The sequence below is a fragment of the Eretmochelys imbricata genome, chromosome 2 (genome assembly GCF_965152235.1).
Source record: "Eretmochelys imbricata isolate rEreImb1 chromosome 2, rEreImb1.hap1, whole genome shotgun sequence".
Taxonomy (NCBI): Eukaryota; Metazoa; Chordata; order Testudines; family Cheloniidae; genus Eretmochelys; species Eretmochelys imbricata.
The window spans coordinates 100,481,625-100,506,945 of record NC_135573.1 but is presented as its reverse complement, the minus strand read 5'-3'; the positions used below and the strand labels follow the sequence as shown (position 1 = coordinate 100,506,945).

The 25,321-nt window shown below is 40.0% G+C and overlaps 1 protein-coding gene across 2 annotated transcripts in view; it reads right to left on the bottom strand.

The window, feature by feature from the left end:
- Positions 1–1,345: 1,345 nt before the first annotated feature.
- Positions 1,346–25,321, bottom strand: part of ZNF407 (zinc finger protein 407) — a 462,207-nt gene continuing 438,231 nt past the window's right edge. Inside the window, exon 9 of one of the 2 annotated variants that reach the window (XM_077810508.1) lies at positions 1,346–3,901. In XM_077810508.1, the coding sequence (XP_077666634.1) occupies positions 2,538–3,901 (1,364 nt within the window). In that variant the 3' untranslated portion in view covers positions 1,346–2,537. Of the gene's footprint in view, positions 3,902–12,654; positions 12,890–25,321 lie in introns of those variants that run through there. The other variant, XM_077810512.1, reaches the window with a different exon arrangement.

Below are 25,321 nucleotides of genomic sequence, written 5' to 3'. Positions count from 1 at the left end.
GCTGGCTTGAAGTGGTAACAACAACCCAAAAACATGGTTTCCACCAGCAGCACCCCCACTATAAAAACTGGTCCAGCACCACCAGTGATGTACCACTGTCTCCATCCCACTTCCAAATCCTCACAGTTCAGACACCCTGTGTGAGCTCAAGAACCCTTGTTTCCCTCCTGTACATTGGGACAGAGTTGGTGCGTAGGGCCTTGTGTGGGCCATATGTACTGGGATGAATTTTACCCTTAATTTCCAATGCCACAGTTGTAAGGCACAGATACATTAATTTGACAGTCCACATTTAAAAAAAATAGTTGTCCTGAACAGGTTGTACTCAGAGAAAAGTACTGTTAACCTGGGTTTTCAGGTAATGACAGCACTCATTAGGCTAGCGAATCCTTTCCAGGACTCTCAAGCCCAGAAACACCTCCTGCATAGGTTTTTTTTTTTTTTTTTTTTTTTTTAAATGCAAAGGTCTGCTCTTTTCATTGTGCAAACAATGTGATTGCTGGTTTGACACTGCAGGCTACACTGGTTTTATGAAGGATTAAATGCCACCTGAGACATATTTATCCTAAATAAATCACAAATGGTAAACTGCAGCATGTCAGTGTCAACACCCTGTACTGCAGCAGAAAGGTTAGCCATACAGGACTAAGCACAGCTAAGAATTAGCATCCAAGCCGCAAGACCAAAGGCTACAGTTAACAGGAGAAATGATCAAGAAGAAATATTTCCACTGGAAAACATTCAGTTTTTGAACATCTGTGAGAGTCTTGCAGAGGGCCATCATTTTGTAAAGGTCACCTTTATCCTGATAACAAACGGGAGTTGATCCTGTCACTATTTGCTGAAGACAGTATTTAAGAGTAAGTGAACAGCTTGTCTCCTCTAAGAAAGATGAGCAAGTCAAATTCAGCTAATTATGAATCTCGGTGTCTAACTTGAAATTTACTTTTTTGGGGGGTCTGACACAGATACAACCTTAACGCCTAGGAGGGGGGAAAAAAAGATGAAAAGCCAGCAGGATCTTCTAGCTTCAGAGTGAGGCACCTTTTCTATTCAGCTCCCTCAGAAAAAAACATTTTTTAAACAGTTGCTCCAAGAAGAAACTATTGTTTCACCCCTCCCCAACTTTCTTACACGCGATGATTTTAAGATATTAAACATGATAGGAAATGCCGTTATCTCTTGAGTCTGCTTGGTTTATACCCTAAACCCTTCGACAATTATATTAAGCATGCATGAGGCACACTTCAGAAATTAGATTCTTTTATCTTTATCTATCTATCCAGCCAGAGAAAGGGAAAGAGAAAATGCGCAGACATAACCGATAGCATTCGTTTCCTGCTGCTGAATGCCAGTGTTGTTTATTGCTTAATATTAAAAATCATGATGCTTCTTTTTAATGCTAACATTTTATTTGAAAGAACCCTCCCCAAAATCCCAACCAAACACCCTTACCATTTTATATTTTACAATTTCTTTTTTAGATGAAACAAAAGCCATTGTATCAGGAAACAAAGCTTTTCTACACGAACTTGCATTGAACAGTTGCAGTGTATCCACAACTAGATAATTGACGTTCTGGTCTAAGCAAGAAATACAAGGTCACCTTTTTTCTACTTGTTAATGTCAATGTCAGAATTTTCATTAAAGAAATCCCTAACATTTCAAAAAGTCATTCACAAAATGAACTGCAACATGGTATTTATATGAAGCACTATTTGTAAGAAAAGCAAAACATTGGCCGTGACAATATTTTTTCCCCAAAATGCACATTTCATATGCAGGACTCTTATGTTCGAAACTAAGTTGCAAGTAACGGGCATTAAGCTTTTTCTAAACCAAGACAGCTTTTTTTCTGAATACACGTATCAAGACTTTTCTAAAGCGTAGATTTTAGAGGTTTCTCTTCCGCAAAGTCCAATGCAAAATAATGAAAGAGTTAACTATAGTTAAAGAAAAATGATTCTCAGACACAAATTTAGAAAGGGTCATTATGCTGAGGTGTTTTTGACCAGGGACATTTTAGAGCAAGGCTTTAGAAAACTAAATGTCAGGCTTTCTGCCTTTGAAGACGACAAGGCAACACTTGTAGCATCTAACTGTACTTACAAACTGTCACCTCATATTTTTAACATGTGGTGTGGTTTTGGTTTTTTAATTATTTTGCTCACAAAATGTATATGTAAAGTGAAAAAATTATGTTTAGCATACCCACAAAACCAGACAGACAAGGCATAAACCAGCAAATCACTCTGAACTCACAAAATAATCCAAACCAAACCAGAATCATAACTGACTTATTTGGGTGTGGGGAGGGGGGCTTTAGTAATTTTCTTACCATATTATGCCTGTTAATCATACTCAGGTCAAATTTCTGTCCATTGTCATAAGATAATACCTTTTCTGTATACTCTTCCCAGTAGCTGACATTAACCTCACACAGTGAGGCTGGCACCTGGATGGAGGAATATCATATTATGAAGGTTTTACATATTAAGTTCCTACACATGTCTATTAATTTTCCAAGAAACAATTCTTCACGCTTCTTGTAGTTCATTGCTATCTCCCTGGCCCTGAATTACTGTTGCTTGGGAGCCACTCTCTGTATAAATGACCATACTAGTTAACTGTTCTCCTGTTCCATCAGGGGATGTGGCTTCAGTATTTATAGCAGTACCAGCTTCCAAAATCTCTTGAGACTCAGCTGCCTCTATCACAGTGTGTGAATACACACCAGTCTCATCCTGTATATCGTGTGGTAATTCTGTTACAATGTAATGGGTCGGACCTTCAGAGAAGTTGTCATGAGAATCCCGAACCATGGCTTGAGCTATTTCTTCTGTGACAATGATCTGTGAAATTTCTCCATCAGACTCAACTAAGTCCATGTGCTCACTCTGGACACTGAGGGCATGGCTACCAGCTTCTTGCATTATTATTTGAGAGCCTTCTCCAGCCACCATATGCACAGTTCCTTCCTCATTTACAATGACCTGAGTGACACCTTCTTTCATCAGCTGGTCTGCTGCAGCCGTGTCACATACCGCAAACTGCAGTACTCCTTGGACCATTTTCTTGAAGGCAGCTTGAGCTCTCTCCTGAGATGCAATTAAAGTAGATGGGTGAATGACCTGTGTCACTACTTCCATCGGTTCTATATCTTCCTGAGTCCCTTGAACTTCATGGAACATCTGTATTTCTTGTGTCTCGCTGTCATTAGGATTACTGGATAGCTCCTGATTTGGCATTTGTAACAACTCTTTGTGACTAGGCCTGGTTCTGTCGAGGAGTCCAGTTTTGTTTTCCACTTCACCCAGCTCTGTTACAGCACAAAGGAGGGCATCTAATGCTGAGGAGGACTCTGGAGGATGTACTGTAGCTTCTGATGTATCTAAAATGTCCTGTCTCATTATCTGTTGCACCACAGCACTACTGGAATCAGACACTGCATCGATTGGGACAGCCTCCTCCATATCAGTTCCCTCCACAGAGCCTTCTACCACAACCACTTGTGTTGCACCACTTGATAATTGCTCAGTGAGTATTTGTCCTGGAACCAGGCCACTCACATGAGAACCATTTTGACTTGTGGCTATCACTTGCCCATCTTCCGTAATATGCACCACCCTTGCCACCTGACCAGCCATTGCCAAAGTCTGAAGGGTAGCTGCTGCCGTTTCCTCCACGGAGGCATCAATTGCAAAGTCTCCATCGTATCCTTGAATAATGATAACTTGCTGCACTTGTTCAGCTGATTGGGATTGTCTTCTGTTACTTCGAAGGACCTTCTCTTTAATTGGAGAAACTTCTCCCAGGGCTGCTGCAGTGAAAGGACTGGTGGTCTCTACAAAGGTCGCCCCCTGACCCTTCAGTCGACATTCGTAGGACTTGGATACAATGCCTAGGAAACAAAAAGTGTCTGTTAATAGGGAATCACGGCAAATATTTGTAGGTCACTATTTCAAACACAAAAAACTTTCCAATGCAATTTTTAAATTTCCCTGGCAGAGAAGTGTAATATGCAATTGAACAAAACCAATTTGCATGTTTTCCAATTTATTTATTTATAGAATCCAAATAATTGCTGCTGTTAACAATTCTGCAGAGCACTAACGATCTGAATTTGTTATTTTTAAAACATTCTGTATTAAGCAGCATACAAATACAGTATACAATTAAAAACCATTAACACCTTTATGAGAAAAATATATCCGTAGTACTGCTCTTTTTGTAATTAATTGTATTTGTCTGTATTACATTAAGCACAGCTGGGTGTGATAATGTGCAACATATCTTTTTCAGTATTCTGGTTTCTTGGTAAATTAATGGCCATGTCTTTGTTTTGATGCGTTAGTTTCCTCTTCATTCCCCCACCCCAGTTCCTTCCCCGACACACCTAACTGACATTATTCATTCGTCTAGTTAGTTGGAGGAAACATATAGCCTCACTCTGAACAGTGTATGCCATAAAAATGCCAGCATGGGAATTGTCTCCTGATTGTTTTCATATAAAAGCTTCTCAATTTACAAGTAAAAAGATGTTTTTTTCAACTACTGTCTCTGCAAACCTAACCCAGTTTTTGAGAGCCATTGCAACTTCTTGCCCTTCTCATGCTTCATCACCGACTAGGGCCCTACCAAAAAGTCATGTCCGTAAAAAATATGTCACGGACTGACAAATCTGGTATCCTCTTTGAAATCTTCCCCGGGGAGGGGCAGGGCTGGGGGTGCTCCAGCCGGAGCTCCTACTGTGCACTAGGCTCCAGCTGCTTGTTCTGGCAGGGCTAGGGAGGGATAGGACTTTCTCTTCTCGTGCATGGGCCACTCCTGGATCAGGTAGACCCAACTCCGGGAACCTCCCTCAGCTGCAGGAGGCTCCATACCCCCGCCCTGCTTCCTGCCCCCATCACTCCTCAGCCGTGGGGGGAAGACGTCACTATACAGGGAGCAGCCACGGAGTTTCACCCAGCTAAGGGAGGTTCCTGGAGGTGGGTCTGACCCACCTCAGAAGTGACTCCTGTAGGAGAAGAGGAAGTCCCGCCCCTCCCCAGCCTGGCTGGGACTAGCAGCTGGAGCCTATTGCACGGTAGGAGCCCCCGGCTGTGGTGCACCCTGCCACCAGAGCCGGAACTGGGGCAGGAACATGCCTCCTCACTTTTTAACACTGGCATAGTTTGGGGGGCGGGGGCAGCATTGCCCCCCCAAACTTCAAGTCTCAGGTAGGCACAGAGCAGCACCAGCAGGGGGTGCACTTCGTGGTGGGGGAGCAGTTATCAGCTGCTCTGTGCCTGGCTTGTAGTTTGGGGGGTAACACCGCCCCTTGCTCCAAACTACACCCATGTTAAAAAGTGGAGGGCATGGTCTCCGCTCCCCTGGTTCCAGTGCTGGTGGCCCCCCCACTTCTACAAAGGTTCCGGTGCCCTTGCCCCCAATGCTCAGGGGTTAAAGGGACCTTGGGCTGGCTGTGTGTGTGGGATCACAGGGCCCTGCGTGGTTGCCCACCCATAAGAGCGGTACCTCAAAAAGCTATGCACCACTCCCCATACCATGTGACCCTCATGTCTGCGCTGCCCGCTGCTCTTCGGCTGCCCAGCTCTGAAGGCAGTGCCTCTGTCAGCAGCAACGCAGAAGTAAGGGTGGTAATACCGCAACCCTCCTACAACAGCCTTCTGACCCCCTTCCACAACCTCTTTTGGGGTGGGATGTAAATATCGGAAACTGTGAAATTGACGATTTTTAAAACCCCACGACCATGAAATTGACCAAAATGGACTGTGAACTTGGTAGGGTCCTACCAATGACAAAGGTTCTGCAGACCAAATGGTGTCCCAGTGACAGCTGTTCAACCCCACCGTGTTGAAAATCATAGAATCATAGAACATCAGGGTTGGAAGGGACCTCAGGAGGTCATCTAGTCCAACCCCCTGCTCAAAGCAGGACCAATCCCCAACTAAATCATCCCAGCGAGGCTTTGTCAAGCCTGACCTTAAAAATATCTAAGGAAGGAGATTCCACGACCTTCCTAGGTAACACATTCCAGTGTTTCACCACCCTCCTAGTGAAAAAGTTTTTCCTAATATCCAACCTAAACCTCCCTCACTGCAACTTGAGACCATTACTCCTCGTTCTGTCATCTGCTACCACTGAGAACAGTCTAGATCCATCCTCTTTGGAACCCCCTTTCAGGTAGTTGAAAGCAGCTATCAAATCCCCCCTCGTTCTTCTTTTCCGCAGACTAAACAATCCCAGTTCCCTCAGCCTCTCCTCATAACTCATGTGTTCCAGTCCCCTAATCATTTTTGTTGCCCTCCACTGGACTCTTTCCAATTTTTCCACATCCTTCTTGTAGTGTGGGGCCCAAAACTGGACACTGTACTCCAGATGAGGCCTCACCAATGTCGAATAGAGGGGAATGATCGCGTCCCTCGATCTGCTGGCAATGCCCCTACATATACAGCCCAAAATGCCATTGGCCTTCTTGGCAACAAGGGCACACTGTTGACTAATATGCAGCATCTCGTCCACTGTAACCCCTAGGTCCTTTTTCTGCAGAACTGCTGCTGAGCCATTCGGTCCCTAGTCTGTAGCGGTGCATGGGATTCTTCCGTCCTAAGAGCAGGACTCTGCACTTGTCCTTGTTGAACCTCATCAGATTTCTTTTGGCCCAATCCTCTAATTTGTCTAGGGCCCTCTGTATCCTATCCCTACCCTCCAGCGTATCTACCTCTCCTCTCAGTTTAGTGTCATCTGCAAACTTGCTGAGGGTGCAGTCCACACCATCCTCCAGATCATTTATGAAGATATTGAACAAAACCAGCCCGAGGACTGACCCTTGGGGCACTCCACTTGATACCGGCTGCCAACTAGACATGGAGCCATTGATCACTAACATGGAGCCCTTGATCACTAATCCGACCTCACTGATACCGTACGCCCCCCCTGGCTTCAGTGCAATTGCATAGGTATAGTTGACTGGATCTTTTGTGGATGCAGAAGACGGAATAGAATCCAGCTCACTCTCACTTAGCTCTGTGGCTTGTACAGGGCTAACCGGTGCAAAAAAAGCAGTAAAATCTTATTTTTGTCACAAAGGTGAGCAGCCAGGACTCTGAATGTACGCAAGGAACAGGCCTGTTGTACAGGGGGGTATCGTTTTTACATTTCAGAGTAGACGGTCACTTTCAGTTGCTGATTCTTTGAGCAAGTAAGTAGTATGTGCTAATGAATGGCACAGTTGTTTTCCCACCTCAGAGTCCAAGCAAGTTGCTCCTTCACCTGGCCTTGGAGGGTTCAATCTTCCGAAGTGCTGAGCCCATTGGTCCTAGTCCCATAAAGCACTGAAGCGTGTGCTTAAAGTCAAAGAAACTAATTTCTTAAAGTTAAGCACATGCTTAAGTGCTTTGCTGGATAAGGGCCAAAGTGCTTAGCACCTTGCAGCAGCACCAAGCCTCAACAGCATGAAATACTAAGGTTAAGATCAAGCCAGGATCTCATACACATCACGGTAGTACTTGTGCCCAAAAGACTGGGCCGTAGATGATCTATAATTTTTTAAAACTTCAAAGCTTTGGCTATATAATTACGCTATGGAACACATGCCTGAAGTTAAGCTGAGAGACTGCAGATCAGCTTCAGGAATCTAAACTGGAGTTAGACAAGCTTCTTCATCTTAGCTTGCAAGGCAGGAGAGAGCTTTAATGGTTATCTTCGGAAAGGAAAATTAACAATTTAAACTGTTAAGTATTTCCAAGTGATATTGCATGATTGATCTGGCACATGCTATTGAATTACATTTTGGCAGGGATAAGCTATGGTGGTATCACTGTTATTTATCCTGCTATGTTTTTCTCTCTGTGGGCACTGACACACAAAAGACCCCCAAACAAGAGACAAATAGGAGGCAGAAATCAATATCAAAGGATAATTATCAAAATAATCTTAACATGTCTATGTTTTATAATCGCATAGGAGTAATTAATTCTCTCAGGAGTCTTCTTTGTTGACATGATACAAGATGGGTCTTGCAGTGATATGGCATGAAATCAAACTAAATCTACAAACCATAAGTATTCATTGGATATAGCAGAAACCACACCATCATTACCCTCAGAGAAAGGTAATTTAGGTACAGTAGAGATCATACTGTCATCATACTTAGGGAAAGGTCTAGTTTGTGTGGGGAGGAAAGAAAAAGAAATGCATCTTGTTCTTAGCCTCTAAAATAAATGCTGTATCTGTGAATCTATGTAACTCCAGTCTTTCTGCTGCAATTGAATGGAAAGTCTCTTGGGTGTAGAGTTATCCAGTGAATTCCTTGCAGCACTGATAATTACGCCATTCTGTCTGCTTACTTAATCTATTTGAATCCAGAGGTGAGTTAAGCCACTTCCTGACCATTAAAGTAAACTACATGGGTAAATACTGCTGTCACTAAGGGGTGTGATGAAGCTTAACTACACCAACATCTTAACCTCAGCTCAGTGCAACCCCAGCTATTCCATCACAGTTCATAAATGCGATTGCAGGTCCATCTTTTGATTCAGCAATTTAATAACTTCGAGTGCTGTCAGTACTGCTTTGAAAAATGGCTCCTATAAAATGTAACAGCCTCAATCAGATTGTAAAAGATTCACCCACTGAAGATTCTTCCATTTCAACAGTAATGAATTAATGTTGAGCTATGTAGAAGTTCAAGTATCATTTAAACTAATGTGACTCTCCACTGCAACTTTAAATTTTAACTGGACTATGACCAAGAATTTACTGAGAACATCAAGTTCAATTTTGGTGATCTTCATGGTAAATACGAATTGTATACTTTATAGGTTTTCTTTGTTTTGAAAGTGAAGAGCCAAATAGGAGAAATATTTAGGAATCAGTATGTTTTAAGGATTAGTTTCTATTATGACTTTGGGACAATGGGCACTGCTATTCAACATAATATTTTTACATTGTGTAAAGAAAATGTCACATTACTCGACTGTATGAAGCAGCAAGTCACTTGTGTTACTAAATTCAGACTCCCGCTCCAAAAACAAAAAAGGAATGGGGGGAGAAAAGGATGTGCTGATTGTCATGCCAAACACAGGCTAAAATACAAATTTACATTAATATTAGGAAATCTACACTTGCTGATAGTATGTCCTTACAAATTGAAAGGATACACAAACAAACATTCAAAGGACAAAACACAATGATGCAAGAGCTCATATTCAGAAAAATTGCAAAAAGTGTTTCATATCTAGGGGTGCAATGATCAGAGAACTGGTTTCTTTCCAAGAAGCCTGTCATTTTAACAGAGGCATTATTTATCAGCTGGAGTGACTGTTATTTTTTTATTTGAAAATGTCAAGATTTTAGACATTAAATCCATATTTCCAGGTTATTTTAATTCTCAGAGAGCACAAACTTCCCCAAATATAGCTAAAAGATATGCTTTCATGTTTAATATGCTTTTGGGAAACTACAAATAGGGTTTAGTACTTTTTTTCCCTTTTACTCAGTACCTCACTACTTTCTTTTGTGTGTCTGTGTTATTCTTTTGTTACTGTCATCATTTTTCCCCACAGAATAAATATCTTATTCTTTTGTTAAGCTTACATTTAATTAAAATGTACAGGATTTGTGCAGTAAACTCGAATGAAACAAATAAAACAAGGGCCCCTCTCTTGAAGGCATACGTTGTGAATGAAAAATGTCATTACAGACTAAAAAATTTTGCAGTAAACAGGGCCTACAGAGAGAAGTTTCCCCCGTAATGACATCCATAAAATACACAAATGGCACTTTTAGTACCATCCTGAATATGGCATTTTCTGTGCTCTACACACAATCTAAATGGTTTGATCATAGAGCATAATACTCCATTGGGTTTATAGAACAATCAATGTTCCATAAAATGATGTATTTATCCAATAGTAGGCTCAGCAGTTACTGGTGTATGACATTGTAGGACACTGGCTTTGTACTGTTCAGCAGCACACATGCTGGCTGTAAAACTTATCTAACACTACTTCAACAACTTCATCTCATCTGTGTCAAGTAATTTGTTGAAGCCTCAGCTTGGTTTAAAAAAACTTGTAATAAAAATTCATAGAATTTTCAAGAGAATGAAAGCTGATGACAATAGAAAGGTCACATTGTGTCTCTACTAAAGGGGTCAAGGGTCATTTGCAGTTCTAAAACAGAAAGTAGATTTCATGCATCGTGTAGCAGATAAAGATGGCATTAAAGAGACTTGTCTCAGAAAGAAATGCGTAATGTGTTCGGAAAGTCTGTGCTAATATTGTATGTAAACCACTACTTTGCTCTTAACGGGCGTTCCTTTAGATTTCTAAGCCTTTTCCAAAAGTTGCGTTGAGTGACACTACGCCTAACCTACCCTTCGCAATGCACTCACTAAAAATGAGGTATTAAATTGTAAAAGAAATAATGGGCTGGTTTGTTACGACAATGGAAATTATCTGTGTTTGTATAGTAACTTATACAGTTATTTTTCCTGATACTGTTAAACTTTTGTGGAGGCTGATATGGAGCATCATATTCAACAATGGCTAATTTTTGTGTACTTCAATTTCAAGGTACGCTTTATCCACAAATACAAATATTTAATATCTATTTAAATGAACACATATTATTAAAGAATGCTAACAAGTCAGAACGACCTTTTAACATCAAAAAATGTGACGTTTCTCATGTGAAATCCAGTAAAATTCCATGATATTCAATGAACTACAACCTTTCAGAAGTTTTAAAAGATAAATAAATTAACTCTCCAACAGCCATCACCAATAGTTTTGCAAGTCAAATCAATATCAGTAATTGCACTAATATTTGGTTCCTTTTCTTAGACAATAATTGTCTCAAAGTTAGTACAATATATTGTATGATATGGTATATCAACTATTCAAAGGCAAGCTTGAATAATTTAGGGCTGATCAAACTCCCCTAAAAGTCCAGAGGAAGTCTCCCACTGACTTTAATAGGAGATATATGAGGTCCTTGATGTACTGTGTATTGATGCATGCTCACAACAATAAAAACGTTTTATTTGTAAACCATGTTTTCGTTCATTTTAACGTAGTGTATGAATTGGTGTGTGGTGTCCCATTTCTGAAGATTAAAAACAAAAATTGGTTTAGCTTGACTTTTCGCAGACGCCTATCTCTGCTCTTTAAATACAAACCCAGCTCTCTCTATTCTTTTGGAGGCCTATGGTCCAAGACAGACACAAGAGCCAACGTTTTCACACCTGAGTACCTAAAGTTAGGCACCTTAATAAAAGAGGACTGAAAGTGCTGCTGAGGAGCTCCCACTGAAGAGAAGTGCAGGTGTTCAGCATCTCTGAAAATCTGCATATTTTTATTGAGCTGTCTAAACATGGACTTAGGTAAACTTAGGTAGTTTTAGGCAATTGGCCAACATTGTGGCCTAGACCTATTTAGCATATAAAGAAATGAATTAAACATATTCCTAATGGTTATCATTTGAAACTCCGTTAATGCACATTGGCAGTCACTATCTTTGTCATTCTAAATATCTGTATTCACAGTAATTGCTTCACTGATATGAAATGATGTAAATTGGTAAGAATGTGTTACATAACCTTGTGTACAGGAGCCATTACAGTGTACTGACATGAAGATTCTGTATACCTAAATTAAAATTTACAATGTGGGTTAAACCAAAGTATTTGTAAACTATGTAAATATGTGTGAACATAATAAACCAAAATGGCTCTGCAGAAGCTATTATGTTCAGGAAGCCAGTATATACTTGTAACGTAGTCCAAATAAATCCTAATACAGTGGGCCATACCAACTCCATAAGAAACATAAAAATATACCATAGAATATAAAACTTATACAGTGCAAATGTCATGAGATTTTTTTCCACCTTTTTTAACCATAAAAGATAATTAAATAACAAAAACAAATTTCAAATAACATTAAGAAGTCAATTGAAACCTAAAAATCAAAACTTGTGCTTAAGGTTGAGACTCAAAATATCCTCCAAGGCTTCTAGTTTTGCCTTCAACCCACTCTGTTGTGTTTAGATATTTCAAGGTCTCCTAAGAATTGCTTGAGTACAAGATGATGTTTTAACCTGAAAGGGGGCTTAGAAAGTAGAGCATGCCCTCTCCTGCTGCTTTAAAGTGTGTAAGGACTGCCTGAACTCTTTTTTTAAGTTCATAAATTAAATGGGGATGGAGTTTCTTGTTGTATTTTTATGTCTTATCTATCTCGGAAGGATCTATGGCAATTAAGGAACTAGTGCAATGAGAACCAAAGACTAAGAGCTGAGCAATTCAGATGGGTAGGGATTTTTAGTAAGATTGTTTAAACACTTTGTTTTGTGTTTGGCTTTGTTTACATCTAGGCACATTTACACCCTTGGGAAAAGGCTTTCTTTGTTAAAGTTCTAAAATCTCTGTCCCTGCACTTAAAGGTTGAGAGCTAATCTTACACATCTCTTGAGGCCTCTTTGATGTTCTTCATCAGATTTAGGAGAGACCAAACACACTTTTGGAAAAACAGAACAAAACCAACCTTTCAGATCTTTATACATTATGAAACAATAAAGACACAAATCCAATTTTTTAATTAAAAATCCTTTACACACCATCTTTAAACCTGCACACTCTGGTCTAAACAGCAGCAATTATGTACAAAAAACCTCCACTGATAAGGATAAGAATATACTGTTCCAAAAACAGAATCTCACATAACATAGGCCACATAATAACGGAGGTGTCTTGTGGACCACCTTCCCTACTATTCCCAGATTGAGCAAACCAACTCTCCCCACCCCCGCTTTGTGATTTTGCAAGTTATCTTCTCCACTTGGATTTGTGATCATATAACATTCTTGTGGCAACTTCAGCAATTGCCTGTATGGGAAAGTAATATTAGGAAAGTAGTCAGTGTAGTTTGCTAGCTCTGCCGATGCAATTTAGCAGCTAGAAACAAGGAAGAGAGTCAGCACAGCCAGTTCTTTGTAGACTACCCCCACTAGCCACAGTTTGGGAACAAGGGACATAAAGGTTATCTAGTTTTTCTACTTCAACCCCTTCTACTTCAGCTGGAAAGTGCATTTGTCTCAACAGCACTTTTAAACCATAATCGAAACTTTAGGATGTACCAGCTATGCTTGGCCAAATTGGAGGACTATATTTCTTGGACACAGCCAGCAGGTCAGGCAGCATCAAAAGTACAAAAGCATTATAATTTCTGTCCTGTGGTTGGGTTGTCAAGTGACTGGAAAATCCATCCAGATTTTTTTATAGAGCTAATTCCAGATCTTATTTATTTCATAACACAAAGTTATGGATCACCATTGATCATTAGTATCTCAAGAGGGTTTTATGGTTTTCAAGTATATACACACTTTGAGCCTGGTCTTGCAAACTTTTATTTATCAAAGGCTATGTCTACACTGCACTTTTGTCATTAAACTCTTGTCGCTCAGGGGCGTGATAAAAACAGCCCCCCGAATGACAAAAGTTTTAGTGATGAAAAGCACTGGTGTGGACAGCGCTACGTTGGTGGGAGCTGTGCTCCTGACGACGAAGCTACCGCCCCTTGTTGAGGGTGGTTTTATTTTGTCGCCGGGAGAGCTCTCTCCTGGTGACAAAAAGTGGCTACTGTGTGTGCCTTACAATGCGGCTGTAGCGGCATAGCTGCACTGTTGTAAGGTGCGCAGTGTAGACGTAGCCAACGTGAGTGCTGACTGCGATGGTTAGTCTCAGCGGCCAAAGGGACTAACTAGGTAGCTTGCGCAATGTGTCATGTTGGCCCTGGGGATTAAGAATTCTCAAGACTGAGTAGTTTCTTCTAGTATTTGAGGCACATGCATGTAACTCAAAAAAGAACTGACACACAGGATACCTAACATAAAACATCTCAAAAGAATGAGTATACTTTTAAAAATTAAATGATACGAAGGACAACTATATTACTCCAGCAGACCACTGAAAAATAAGTATTATCGATTTTATTTCTTTCTTTTGATTTGCACACTCATTCAGTAAAAAAGGAACACCTGTTCATTGCTTGAGGGTGCTTCCTGACACACTTGAAAAGCACAGCAGCTTTAGGTGAGACTGTTTGGTGCTAAATAGAACAATAAGTTTCCCTAATTATTTTTTTCTAGGTAAGGCAACAGAAACTATCACTTATTACTTGGTAGTCATATTTGTGTTTCATTTATAAATGCAACTATGTTACAGAATATTGTCATATCTTTCCGGAGTAAATTACAGGAACTAACCCATTTGTCTTCATTGTAGACACTTTTGCATGTATGATAGAAAACAAACTGCTATTCAATAACTGCACAGAGGCACCATTAAAATCAAATTTACAGTAAACAGAACCTGCAGCTGGGGTAAAACACTAGCTGTTAGTATTTTAATTATCAGCGAAGCTTTCGGAGGTCTAACATCTGCTCATAGCCAAATGACAGCAGCTGCTTGTGTACACTTAAAACAATGTGAATTTCTTCTATAAATATTAAAACAAATCGTATGTTATGTGTTCATCACAGCTATATACCTATTAAGCTGGTTATGTCTATAGGGCATTTTGAACTTCTTTCTTGCGGCAAATTCATAAAGGGCTGACCTCTTCAAAAGAATGAGAGCCAAAGACAGCAAAAATACTTGAGTCTGTAAATTGAAAATGTTTAGAGACAGTACTAGAGGTCACCCTCTGCTAAGATGTTACCAGTAAATGCTAACAAAACATCAGCAATAAGTTTTGATCATTGTGCTCTGTAGTAACTTCAAGGACAGGACTCCTCACAATGCACAGTGTCAGGAGTTTAAAGGATGGATTATACTAGAAATTAGAAACTCAAAGAAATAGATGGCAATTTAAAGCATTATCTAGTTAAGCAAACTGCCCCGTTTCAAATATTCAAATTATTTGAAGAGAGGAGTGCACAGTGACTATCATTCTGCTTTACAGACTTCACCAACATTACACTGGCAAGAGCATCCATATCGTTGGAGGTGATCTGTGGGGAAGGAGGAACTGTGTTGTGGGTGAGTGTTGGGAAAAGGTATTTGAGGTTTGGTAGGAGGTTGCTAGTTAGGATAAACATTACAGCCTGGGCTGGGGGTTCTTAACTTGCATACCAGATGCAGTAGATGTGTCCCTTTGATGCTTCCACATGCTGGGAAGAATTGATTTTATCGGGCCTCTGTTTCTGTGGTAGTGGGTAGGGGAAGACAAGGATAGAAGAAGAATGACATCTCACACTGATTACTATAATAGGTGAAAACAAAGGCTGAGATGTTGAATCTTGATTCCTTTGATTTTACCTTGCAACAATTCCCGGAAACAAAGTATGCTTATGAACAAGGATCCAGTTCTTTGTCTTCATGGTGCTTCATGTGGCTAATACATTTATGATTCATAGATTTTAAAGCCAGAAAGCACCAGTACGATCATCCAGTCTGACAGCCAAAGTTGATACCACCCCATGATTTGAAAAAAGGATGAACCCCTTGACTTTGCATATGTAACCAATATGCTGGATCCACTGCGAGTGCAGTTGTTCCCTGAATAAGTATATGGTTCAGCATGAAATGAAGTGAGATCTTGAAGGGGCAGCTGTTGGAGATGGATGAAACCAGTGAGTTTCTTGGCAGCCTTCAGGGAAAATGCTATTAATCTGATTGACCAGTCTACTGATGATTTGGCACGACTTTATAATATTTTTTTCTGTGCTATTGCTACAATGGCCCCTAAATGCCCTATTCACCAGTTTCAACCTCACAAGGCACTGTGTACTGCAGCAAATGAAGCAAAAGAGTGTACATTAAGCTAGGGTGCCAAAGTGGGAAATCTTAGGCTGAATCTGACTGATGAATACATGGATTTTTTAACATCATATGCTGCAACTGTGCGGGAGGTAAATAAAGGGTCTTTTCCCTTCACTATAGCATCTGCAAAGTTATGAACAGTGCAGTTGGTCAAGATCCTGGTTATTCCTAGCTGCTTCCATTCAGCTCCGAAGTTGCAGTTTTTTGGCTGTGAAGAATTTTCATGTTACATTGTAGATAAAAGCATACTTAACACTGATGAGCTGGAAGAGGAGTTCGCAGATTATGCTAAATTGGGAGGAGTTACCAACACCAATGAGGACACAGAAGGAATGTAAATAAATTAGAAACAGGAGTATAAAATAACAACATGATATTCAGTTTGCAACAATGAAATCTAATACACGTGGGGAAAATAAATCTGAAACAGAGATACTCAGTTGGAAGGGGAAAAAACCAAAAGAATAGAAAACAAACAAAAAACCTTGAAAACTAATGCTGAAAGAGACCTAAGGGTGACAGTGGACAGCAAATTAGATTTTAGTTTGTAACATGATATGGCAGCAAACAAGGCCAGTGCAATTTTGGATTCCATACTCAAAGACATCATGTCATATAGCAGATCATTAATAAGTCCGCTCTATACAGATCTAGTACAACTACACCTGAAATATACCACTCATTTCTCAGCACCTCTCTTTACTAAAAAGATATGGACAAACTGGAGAGAAGTTTTCAGAAATGACCAGAAAAATAATTACAGGGCTGACTTACATGGAAAGGTTAAAAGATTTAAATATATGTATCTCAGCAAAGCAATGACTAAGGGTCATACAGACATGATAGGAGTCTACAGTTTTTGAATGGTGTAAACCCCAAGGAGAGAAGGGGATTATTTTCTCCCCCTATAGAGAGCGAGCACAATCGGATTTGAGAGAGGGACTAAAAAATTCAAGTTTAATAGCTAAAGGAAAATGTGAACAGAATGAATAATGGAAATCAGAGCTAGAGAAGGCCCATTAGGTTATCTGGACCTTCCAGATGCCAGTATGGGACTGTTCCTGTGGTGGTATGAATTTACTGCACAGCAGCTAGGAGATGATTTAATCTGAGTTATCACTGCTTCTAGAGTAGTTCTATAAAATTCCTGAATTTTCATTGTGAAACAAGGCAAGTTATTGTTCAGTAACTATGCAATTAACTTTTGCCATCAATGTACCTCTGAACTAAAGCATACCCTTTGAACATTGTGCCTCACTGTCTTGCTTCCCCACGACAAAGGATTTGGAATGGCTGACAGTCATCTGGACAAGACTCTCATTCAAGCATTGATTGGTGAGCAACCCTTGCCACCAATGTCATGTCACTTCACTGACCCTTTGTTACTATTTCCCTTTCTAGGGCCTATCTAAACTAGGAAGACAGGTGGTGTTTTAACATTTATTAGCAAACATGTTTTAATTAACCATTTTTAAACACCACTTAGCTCCCAGTGTAGATAGTACTGGGTAACGATGTCAAACCCTGTCTATACTAGGCATTAACTAGTGCTTAAAAACATGTTAATTAAAGCATTTTAGCTAGCACATTGTAAAACACCGCCTATTTTCCTAGTCTAAACCTACCCTTAAAGTGTTGCATGGGGTAGTCACACTCCAACACCAGTGCAGCTAAACCAGTGCAAGCTACATTGCTAGCGCTAATGTATGAAGGCTTCAAGTGTTTTTACTGCCATGTCATGAAAATATGTGGAACTGTTGCTGGAATACGATACAAAATTTTCTAATGTAACAGATAAGGACTTAGAGGGAAATTTATACGTTTGCCTAAACATTTCTAAAACTAGTGCTAAAAAACAATAGACAAGATTTAAAAAAATATGTGACCTAATTTTCTGAAGTGCTGACAAATCAACAGCTCTGATTAACATTCATGTTAAAGTATTCTAGTTTCAGTGTCTTTTTTTGCCTCCTTCAAACTGAAAATCAGCTTTGTTTAAAAAAAACCAAACACGATTATAGCACTTTGTTTATAATTTACCTACGGCTACCTTTTAACTGTTTTCATTCTTAAATTTAAAGCAATACATTATTTTACTCACTAAAAGGAACTGCTGTCCTAGCATGGTAACTAGAGTTCATAAAATAATTTAGGAGGCATTTTAGTAATGTTGTCTTCTAGGGCGTGTGTGGTTCTGTGAATTAGTGGTTGTCTAAGTCCTAGTACAGATGGACAAAATGCACAAAAGGAGCCACTGTAGTCTGTGATATCAATCATTTATAGATTAAAGCCTTTCTGAGTATAGATTGACATCACAGCTCTGAAGCAACCATTATGAATACTAGCCTTGGGTTACTTGGAGCTTTCATAACTATACCTTTCTGTGCATACTGCAGTACTTCAAAATTTGTTGAGGTTCACCATGGCTTGGCGTACTTCGATGTACCTTGAAGCATCCTTAAAACACCCCAAGCATTCTCTTAGATACTTCCATTGAAATCAGGCAGACTAAAGGAACTGTTATCTCAATGACATATTAAATTTCTTTATAAAAAGTAAAAAGGAATTTACACAGAAGTAACTTAGACTGTACTGGTAACCTAAGATGACAAGTCTAAGGAAATCCAGTTTTAAGTCTAGTAATTTTATCTCTAACACTTCACTGTGCCCAGCTGTTGCTCTCACAACAGAATATAGTTTTATGCTAAAATGTTAATACCCATGTCCCTAAAACGAGGCTCCTAAATACACATTTAGGCATCTAAAAACACCTGGCCTGCTTTTCAGAGGGGCTGATAACATGCACTTGCAACTAAAAGCTGTGCATTTAAAAATAATAGTGGTATTTATCTATCCAGTTATATGGCCCCTTTCACCACACTATCAGTGCAAATCCCAGTCAATATCCTGTCAGATATGAAAGCAACATTATCCTCCTTTTACAGATGGGGAACTGAGATATAGAAAGGGTGTCTTGCCCAATTGATTTTCCCACAGCCACACAGGAAGTATTAGAGACAGGAGAACCGGGGCTACCGAGTCCCAGTCCAGTGTCTTAACCATAAGACCATCCTTTCTCAAAGGAGCCAGACTGTCAGCCCTAGAAACTGAAATACTCCAGTTATCCACTGGACAAGTAGAGCATCAGCAGCATCCATGCATTTTTCCCGGTAATGTCCTTCCAATAACCCAATTCTGTTTTTATGAAGAGAGAGTAGTTCATTGTTCAGATATGCCTGAATGAAAAAGGTAATGTTGGCATCTCTGCTCAGAATGCAATACCCAATGTGTCCACTCACACCATCTGTATGACTACCAAATTTTGTGAGGAGAACACAAGTTGACTAAGAAATGGTCCAAGTCCACCACGTCAGATGGTAAAGACTTTCAGGCCTCAATTCAGCAGTCCATCCCTTTTCAGACAAAGCACTTAAGAAAGGGCTTAACTTTAGGCATGTGCTTAAGTCCCACTGATTTCAAGGGGACTTAAGTATATGCTTACATTGATAGCGAAACAGGGGTTTAATTCTTTACTGAATTGGGGCCTCAGAGAGTACCCAGCCTGGGGCATATCAAACTGGTGGCTGAGGCCGTTAACTTAAGCAAGGAGATAGGCCAGCCCTGACTGGTTACAGAATGAGGCAACCACAAAGGTGGCATAAAGTAACTTTTGCCTTGAGCCAAGTACAGCTTATCCAGACTAGAGAACCTGGCCCTAAGCATGTGGAGTGACTGCATGAATACACGGTAAATACATCCATTCAATTCCATGTGAAATACCATCAATTCTAAGTAATGATTAAAGGCTTATTCTTTTTAAAAGGGTTAAGGTAAATGACACAGACTTATTTAGTAATGTGAATGTGTCCAATAAAAATATCCCTGTGTCACGTATACTGCTACATTTAAGAGGAGTATGTAGCAATGTGGAAAATGTCATGTCAGTCAAGTATGGTAAGGGGCCAAAGTGTCAAAAGCCTCCTCTAATTTTGCACTAACACGACTGGGTATTTGCACCTTCAAATTAGGTAACTGCGCTGCTTACTATGATGCCAAATGAAAGATGTTAAGGTAATTTACTCTGTTCAACGTATTGACCTTTATGGAAATGAATATGGTTCTGTAAGCACCAAAAGAAGTCCATATATAACACTCTGCAGGCACTGAGAATCCTGGAATGAGGAGCACTATTGGCTGTAATATCCTTCCTCCTCTCTTCCCACCAAATATTCCTATGCAGTTGCTTCTGGATGCGAGACCATCAGAAATTGCAGTTAATACAGAATCTGGCTGTTTGCTTGTCAAGTGGAGTTACATACCAAGAGAGCATGTAACAGTGCTGCTCAATGATCTGCATGGACTACCTGGTAATTCACCGGTAGAATTTAAGCTGCTGATTTTAACCTATACAGCCGTAAATGGTTTGAGACCTGGTTACTTGAGACGCTGCCTTTCCCCCCTTCAATACTACCACAGCTGTGATCAGCAGACACACTCAAGCTATGGCCAACCTCTCTTGGTATTCTCCCTTCATAGGGTTGTTTCTATAATGAAAAGCCTACGCTTGGATGCTCTGGCCAATTTACCACAAAAAACACCACTCCCTTCAACCTTCCCCCACCTCAAAACAACAAAAATTATACTGTAGATCTGTAGATTAATGGGCTGATCCTGGAATTTCAACCCAAATGGATTTACAACAACTGCATTTAGACCTGTGTGATTTCAAATAAAATTACTTCTGATGAATTTGAATGCAAATTCACAAAATATTCACACAAACCATGTTTAAACTTGGCTCATCAGATGCAAATATTGTGCATTAATCAGGGAATACCCATTCATGAAAATAATGAAAACTGACACCAATATAATAAAATCATTACAGGTTCTGGGAATTAAACAAGCCATACCCTTGCTTCTTCTACCTGATTAAATGCTTCTTTGCAGTTTACTTTTGATCTGTAATTCAAAAACAAATCACTTCAGTCTTTGAGCCCAGAACTCTGTAATCTTGCTATGGGGTTCTAAGTCGAAATTTTTGGGGAGAAGAGTTGGGTATAAAAAAAGGCAGGGTGGGAGTGTGTGTGTGGGAGGGGGGTAAGCAAGAACCGCTGAGAACATGGAGCACAGTAGATGAAGCAGTTAGATAAAGTGAGGTTTACAGACTCTACCAGCAAGCATTCATAAAACAATCACATGAATAGCACTGTACAGAACAAAAGGCAATGATGATAAAATTGGGCACTTTGTTTTATAAAGCTGGCACAGATGGGTCTGTCACACTGCATGCTTCATTTTTATGAAACCTCAACCACCTTCACTTTGCATCATGTTTTCAGACAAGGAGTTTAAGTGCAGCAGGGCAATGGATTGCCAATTATTTCTGTGACTGTCCTAAACTGAGCCGGCAAAATGAATTGAAATATGTTCTGTCTGATAAACTGGATGCCTGGAGTTGTATCTAAATAATATATATATTGATGGTTCTCCCCATAACCCCCATTATCCAATTACAATGAACAAATTTTAATTTTCAGTCAAATGACGTAATTCCAGCATGGACGTTTTCAGTGAAATCGTCATATCTGTGCATTAAATTCCTGTCAGTGATCAGACTGAAAACAATACTTCATTCCTCATTTATGCATGTATTGCTAATAATGCACTATATAGCTACCCAATCAATGCAGTTTAAGAAGTTCTTTGATGCAGCATGATCTGCCCCAATTTGTGTATATACAGTATGTGAAATAAAAGGAGATGAATTTGCCTAATTTTCATTTGAATGACTGCTACAAAAGTTTGGGAGAGCCTGGGCTCCAGCCTGAGCCGAAAGATCTACTCTGCAATTAAACAGCCCCGTAGCCCAAGTCAGCTGACACAGGCCAGCCAGAGGCATTAAATTGCAGTATAGACATATCCTTACATGCCCAGGCAGATGGTAGGAACGCTATAAAGGAAACACATCAGGTTGTGTAACTCCCTCTAGCCAATTGACGAATGGGCTTCATGAGCTCCCAAGGTGGCCACATTCAACTTTCCTTGGCCGAAGGGATGGTTACTCTCACACAGACCCAGAGTGAGAGGACCCTTGTGTGCTAAGCCCTTCTGTCTCTCAAATGTTTAGGCCAAAATTTTCAAATGTGAATGCCTAAAGTTAGGTACATAAATCCATATTTAAGCCCCTATTGGGCATTTGAGGACTTGTCTACATGGCACGGCAAAGCACACCAGAGGAGTATGATTTGTAAAGTGCTCTAATGGTTGTGCTTTAATTGCCCTGTGTAGCCCCTGCTGGCATAATCTAAAAGGTACCTAGTTCATGTGAACATAGTCCTGTAGGCAACCATACCTGTAAGACTATGGTCACATTAATTGGGTACCTTTGAGTTTACGCCAGCAGGGTCTACACTGGTCAGTTAGAGCACAACACGCTGAAGAGCTTTAAAATTACACCCCTCTAGCATCTTTACTAGCACTGTGTAGACCAGCCCTAACTAACACAATGTGGTTCAGTACCTCAGCCAATGTCTAGTCAAGATTGGGTCACGAATGAGCCTGAGATGGCTCAAGCTCTACCCAGATATGACTGAAGTGACAATAAGTAGGTTGGGGGAAGCAGCTGGAAGATACGGTGGAGGTAATATCAGTCTCTTTGACTGAAGGAGTACATCTGCTATCAGTTATCAGAGTTGGCAACTGAGGGGTGATTTTAGATCTCCAGCTGCTGTTTGACGATCATATTACAGCAGTGACCCAGTCAGCCTTTTACCATACTTGTCTGGTTAGGTGGGTGTGTACTTTCCTTTTGGATGAAGACCTTGCCACTGTTATCCATGCTTTATACCCTCAGGATCAGAATATTGCAATGCACTCTATGTGGGACTACACTATTCAGAGACTGAAGATAAAATCCTGGCAGCACTAAAGTCATTGGCAAAACTCCCCTTGACTTCAGTGGGGCAGGATTTCATATGGAAGCTAGTTCAGAATACAGCAGCTCACTTACTGAGCAAGGCATCTCATAGGCTGCACAAGACATGAATACTCTGGGATCTGTGCTGGCTGCCCATTGGTCTGTGTGTGGCATTTAACGTCTTGGTTATGACCTACAAAGCCCTAAATAACTTTGCGACTGGCCCACCTGAGGGACCGCCTCTCTTCCCAGGCCATAGTTAATGCTACAGTCAGCAGAGGTATTCAAGTTCCTTACAAAAGAGTGGGGGCTGCTGGCCAGGTATGTTCTATGAGGACTCCAGCACTCTGGAACTTATTTCCCAACTTGGTCCAAAATAGCCTGAGTTTGATGACCTTTGGGATATGCAGCAAAATACATCTCTTTGGTGGGGTTTTTGGAGAGGGTTGAGAGTATGGAATTTCATGGAACAATGAAGGAGTTGAAAAGTGCTTTTTTGCTCATGGCTGGTTGGCTGAGTTCCTGTCTGACTGATTGTTGAATGTTCCTGCGGTGGGGGTTGCTGTAATGTTAATTGAGTGTTAGGGTGCCTAGAGCCTTGCCCAGGCATGCATTTTTTTTTTACGACTGTATTTACATTGAAATAAATAAAAATATAAGAGGGACCTGATTTTCAGAGGTGATGAGTACCCACCACTCCCAGATCTGGGACCCATTGTGGCAAATACTGTAGAAAAATATAGGAAGACATAATAAGGTCAATTTTCAAGTTTAACGGAATATCCTAATCCTGCTTTTGAATGCTTACATTGGCATTTAGATGCATAAATGTACTAAATGCCAATTTGAACACTGAAATGTGGATTTAGGACTTTATATACAAGCACCCATCTTTGAAAACAGAGACAGCTTGTTCAGGGCTTGCCCATTTAGCCTGGATAAATCCTGTTCCTGTTTTAAAAGATTTTTGTCACTGCAGTGCAATTTTGAAGCAAAGTGGTATGTTTGGTGCTCTCATTTGCATGACAATACCCAGAATGCTCTTCCAGCTCACAGCTATTTCTTAGAAGTACTGACATGTTTAAGCTTTGAAAATAAACCTATCATGTGGGTGCGCTTGTATGTGCCTTAATTTTTTCCCTACAGTGTGTGTGTTATAAGAAGAAAAAGTAAAGTATACAATCCATTACAGGTAACCAGACCAACTTGCACTTGATAAACACCAATCAGTGATCAAAATTACAGCTGGTAGTTTGGCAAGTGTCTAACAGAGTCATTGATTAACTGATCAACTGGTTCCCCTGTGCATACTTTCTAAGAACTGACATTAGTCATCCAGGGTTCTGTCAAGAGAGCTGTCACAATACATTAACTATCAATTAGAAAAATTAAACAATTAATGTATAACATGCTGAACAAACACAGAGTAAGAAAATAGTTGATCAACTTGGACTTTACTCATCCTCTGCCTCTTTCTCTCTCTGCTTGCTACAGAAAATAAATTCACTCCATTCACTTATATTGCAGTGTAGAATATCAGACTGTTCTAGTGTGTGGATTTCACTGTTAAGATGCTATAACACTAACTGTCAGTTTCCAATGATCAAAGTAATTTGGTTAAATAATTGGTTTACATACACTAGATCTTATTTGCCACACAAAGGTAAAACAAATGTTATAATGAGAAACCATCTGTAGAAGAGAGAATATTTTGCTGATAACCCCACACAGGGTCAAAGTATAAGGGAATGTGTGTGTTCTGTAAATATAAATAATGAGGTGAAGTCCAATGTGTTTACAGAGCAGAAGAGGTTTACACCTGACTTAACCTAATATTTGCCGGTGGGAAAGATTAAGCTACATTTAAAATTATTATTCTTTTGCCATTTGGATTTTGTCATTGAACACGTAATCAACACTCCCAACAGGATGCTTTTGTGAATAATTTGGGAGTGTTGATTACATGACTGTCATTTAGTACCTTTTCTTAATAAATAGAGGTTAATTGTTGTCATATAAAATTCTTTTTACTTTCTATTTACTTTACCAGTTGCGTCAAGACCCAATATATATATTTTTAAATAGTGTCTTTTCGTTATCTGCCTAAGATTAATTTGATGACATCATGATAACCCTTCAGGCCATTATGGCCTTGTTTTTACTTCTTTTTTTCTTCTCTTTTATATAATATATGGATCTGACCACAATTTTTACAGCTCCTCCCTAGATGCAGAAAGGGAAAGCTGTAACTAACTGCCTGCAGCAGTTGGCAGAAACTGTTTCCTTTAACCTCCCTTTAGACCACCGGGCACGAGGAACTGTTGAAAAATTTTCCTTTACCCACCAGAGTGCATGCTTTTTCTGAATGTTGCCAGAGCAGCTTCATTCAGAACACACTGCCATCGAAGTTTGTTCAAAATTCTGCCAGAATGGCTTAAATTAAAAAGTAATTAAAAAACTCTGAAAAACTCATCATTCATGGGTATGACATAACACCCATTATTAACAGTGCTCAGTGATGTCACACCTCTGAATTATGAGATGCTACCTTGACGTATGTTCAAAACTGCTACTCA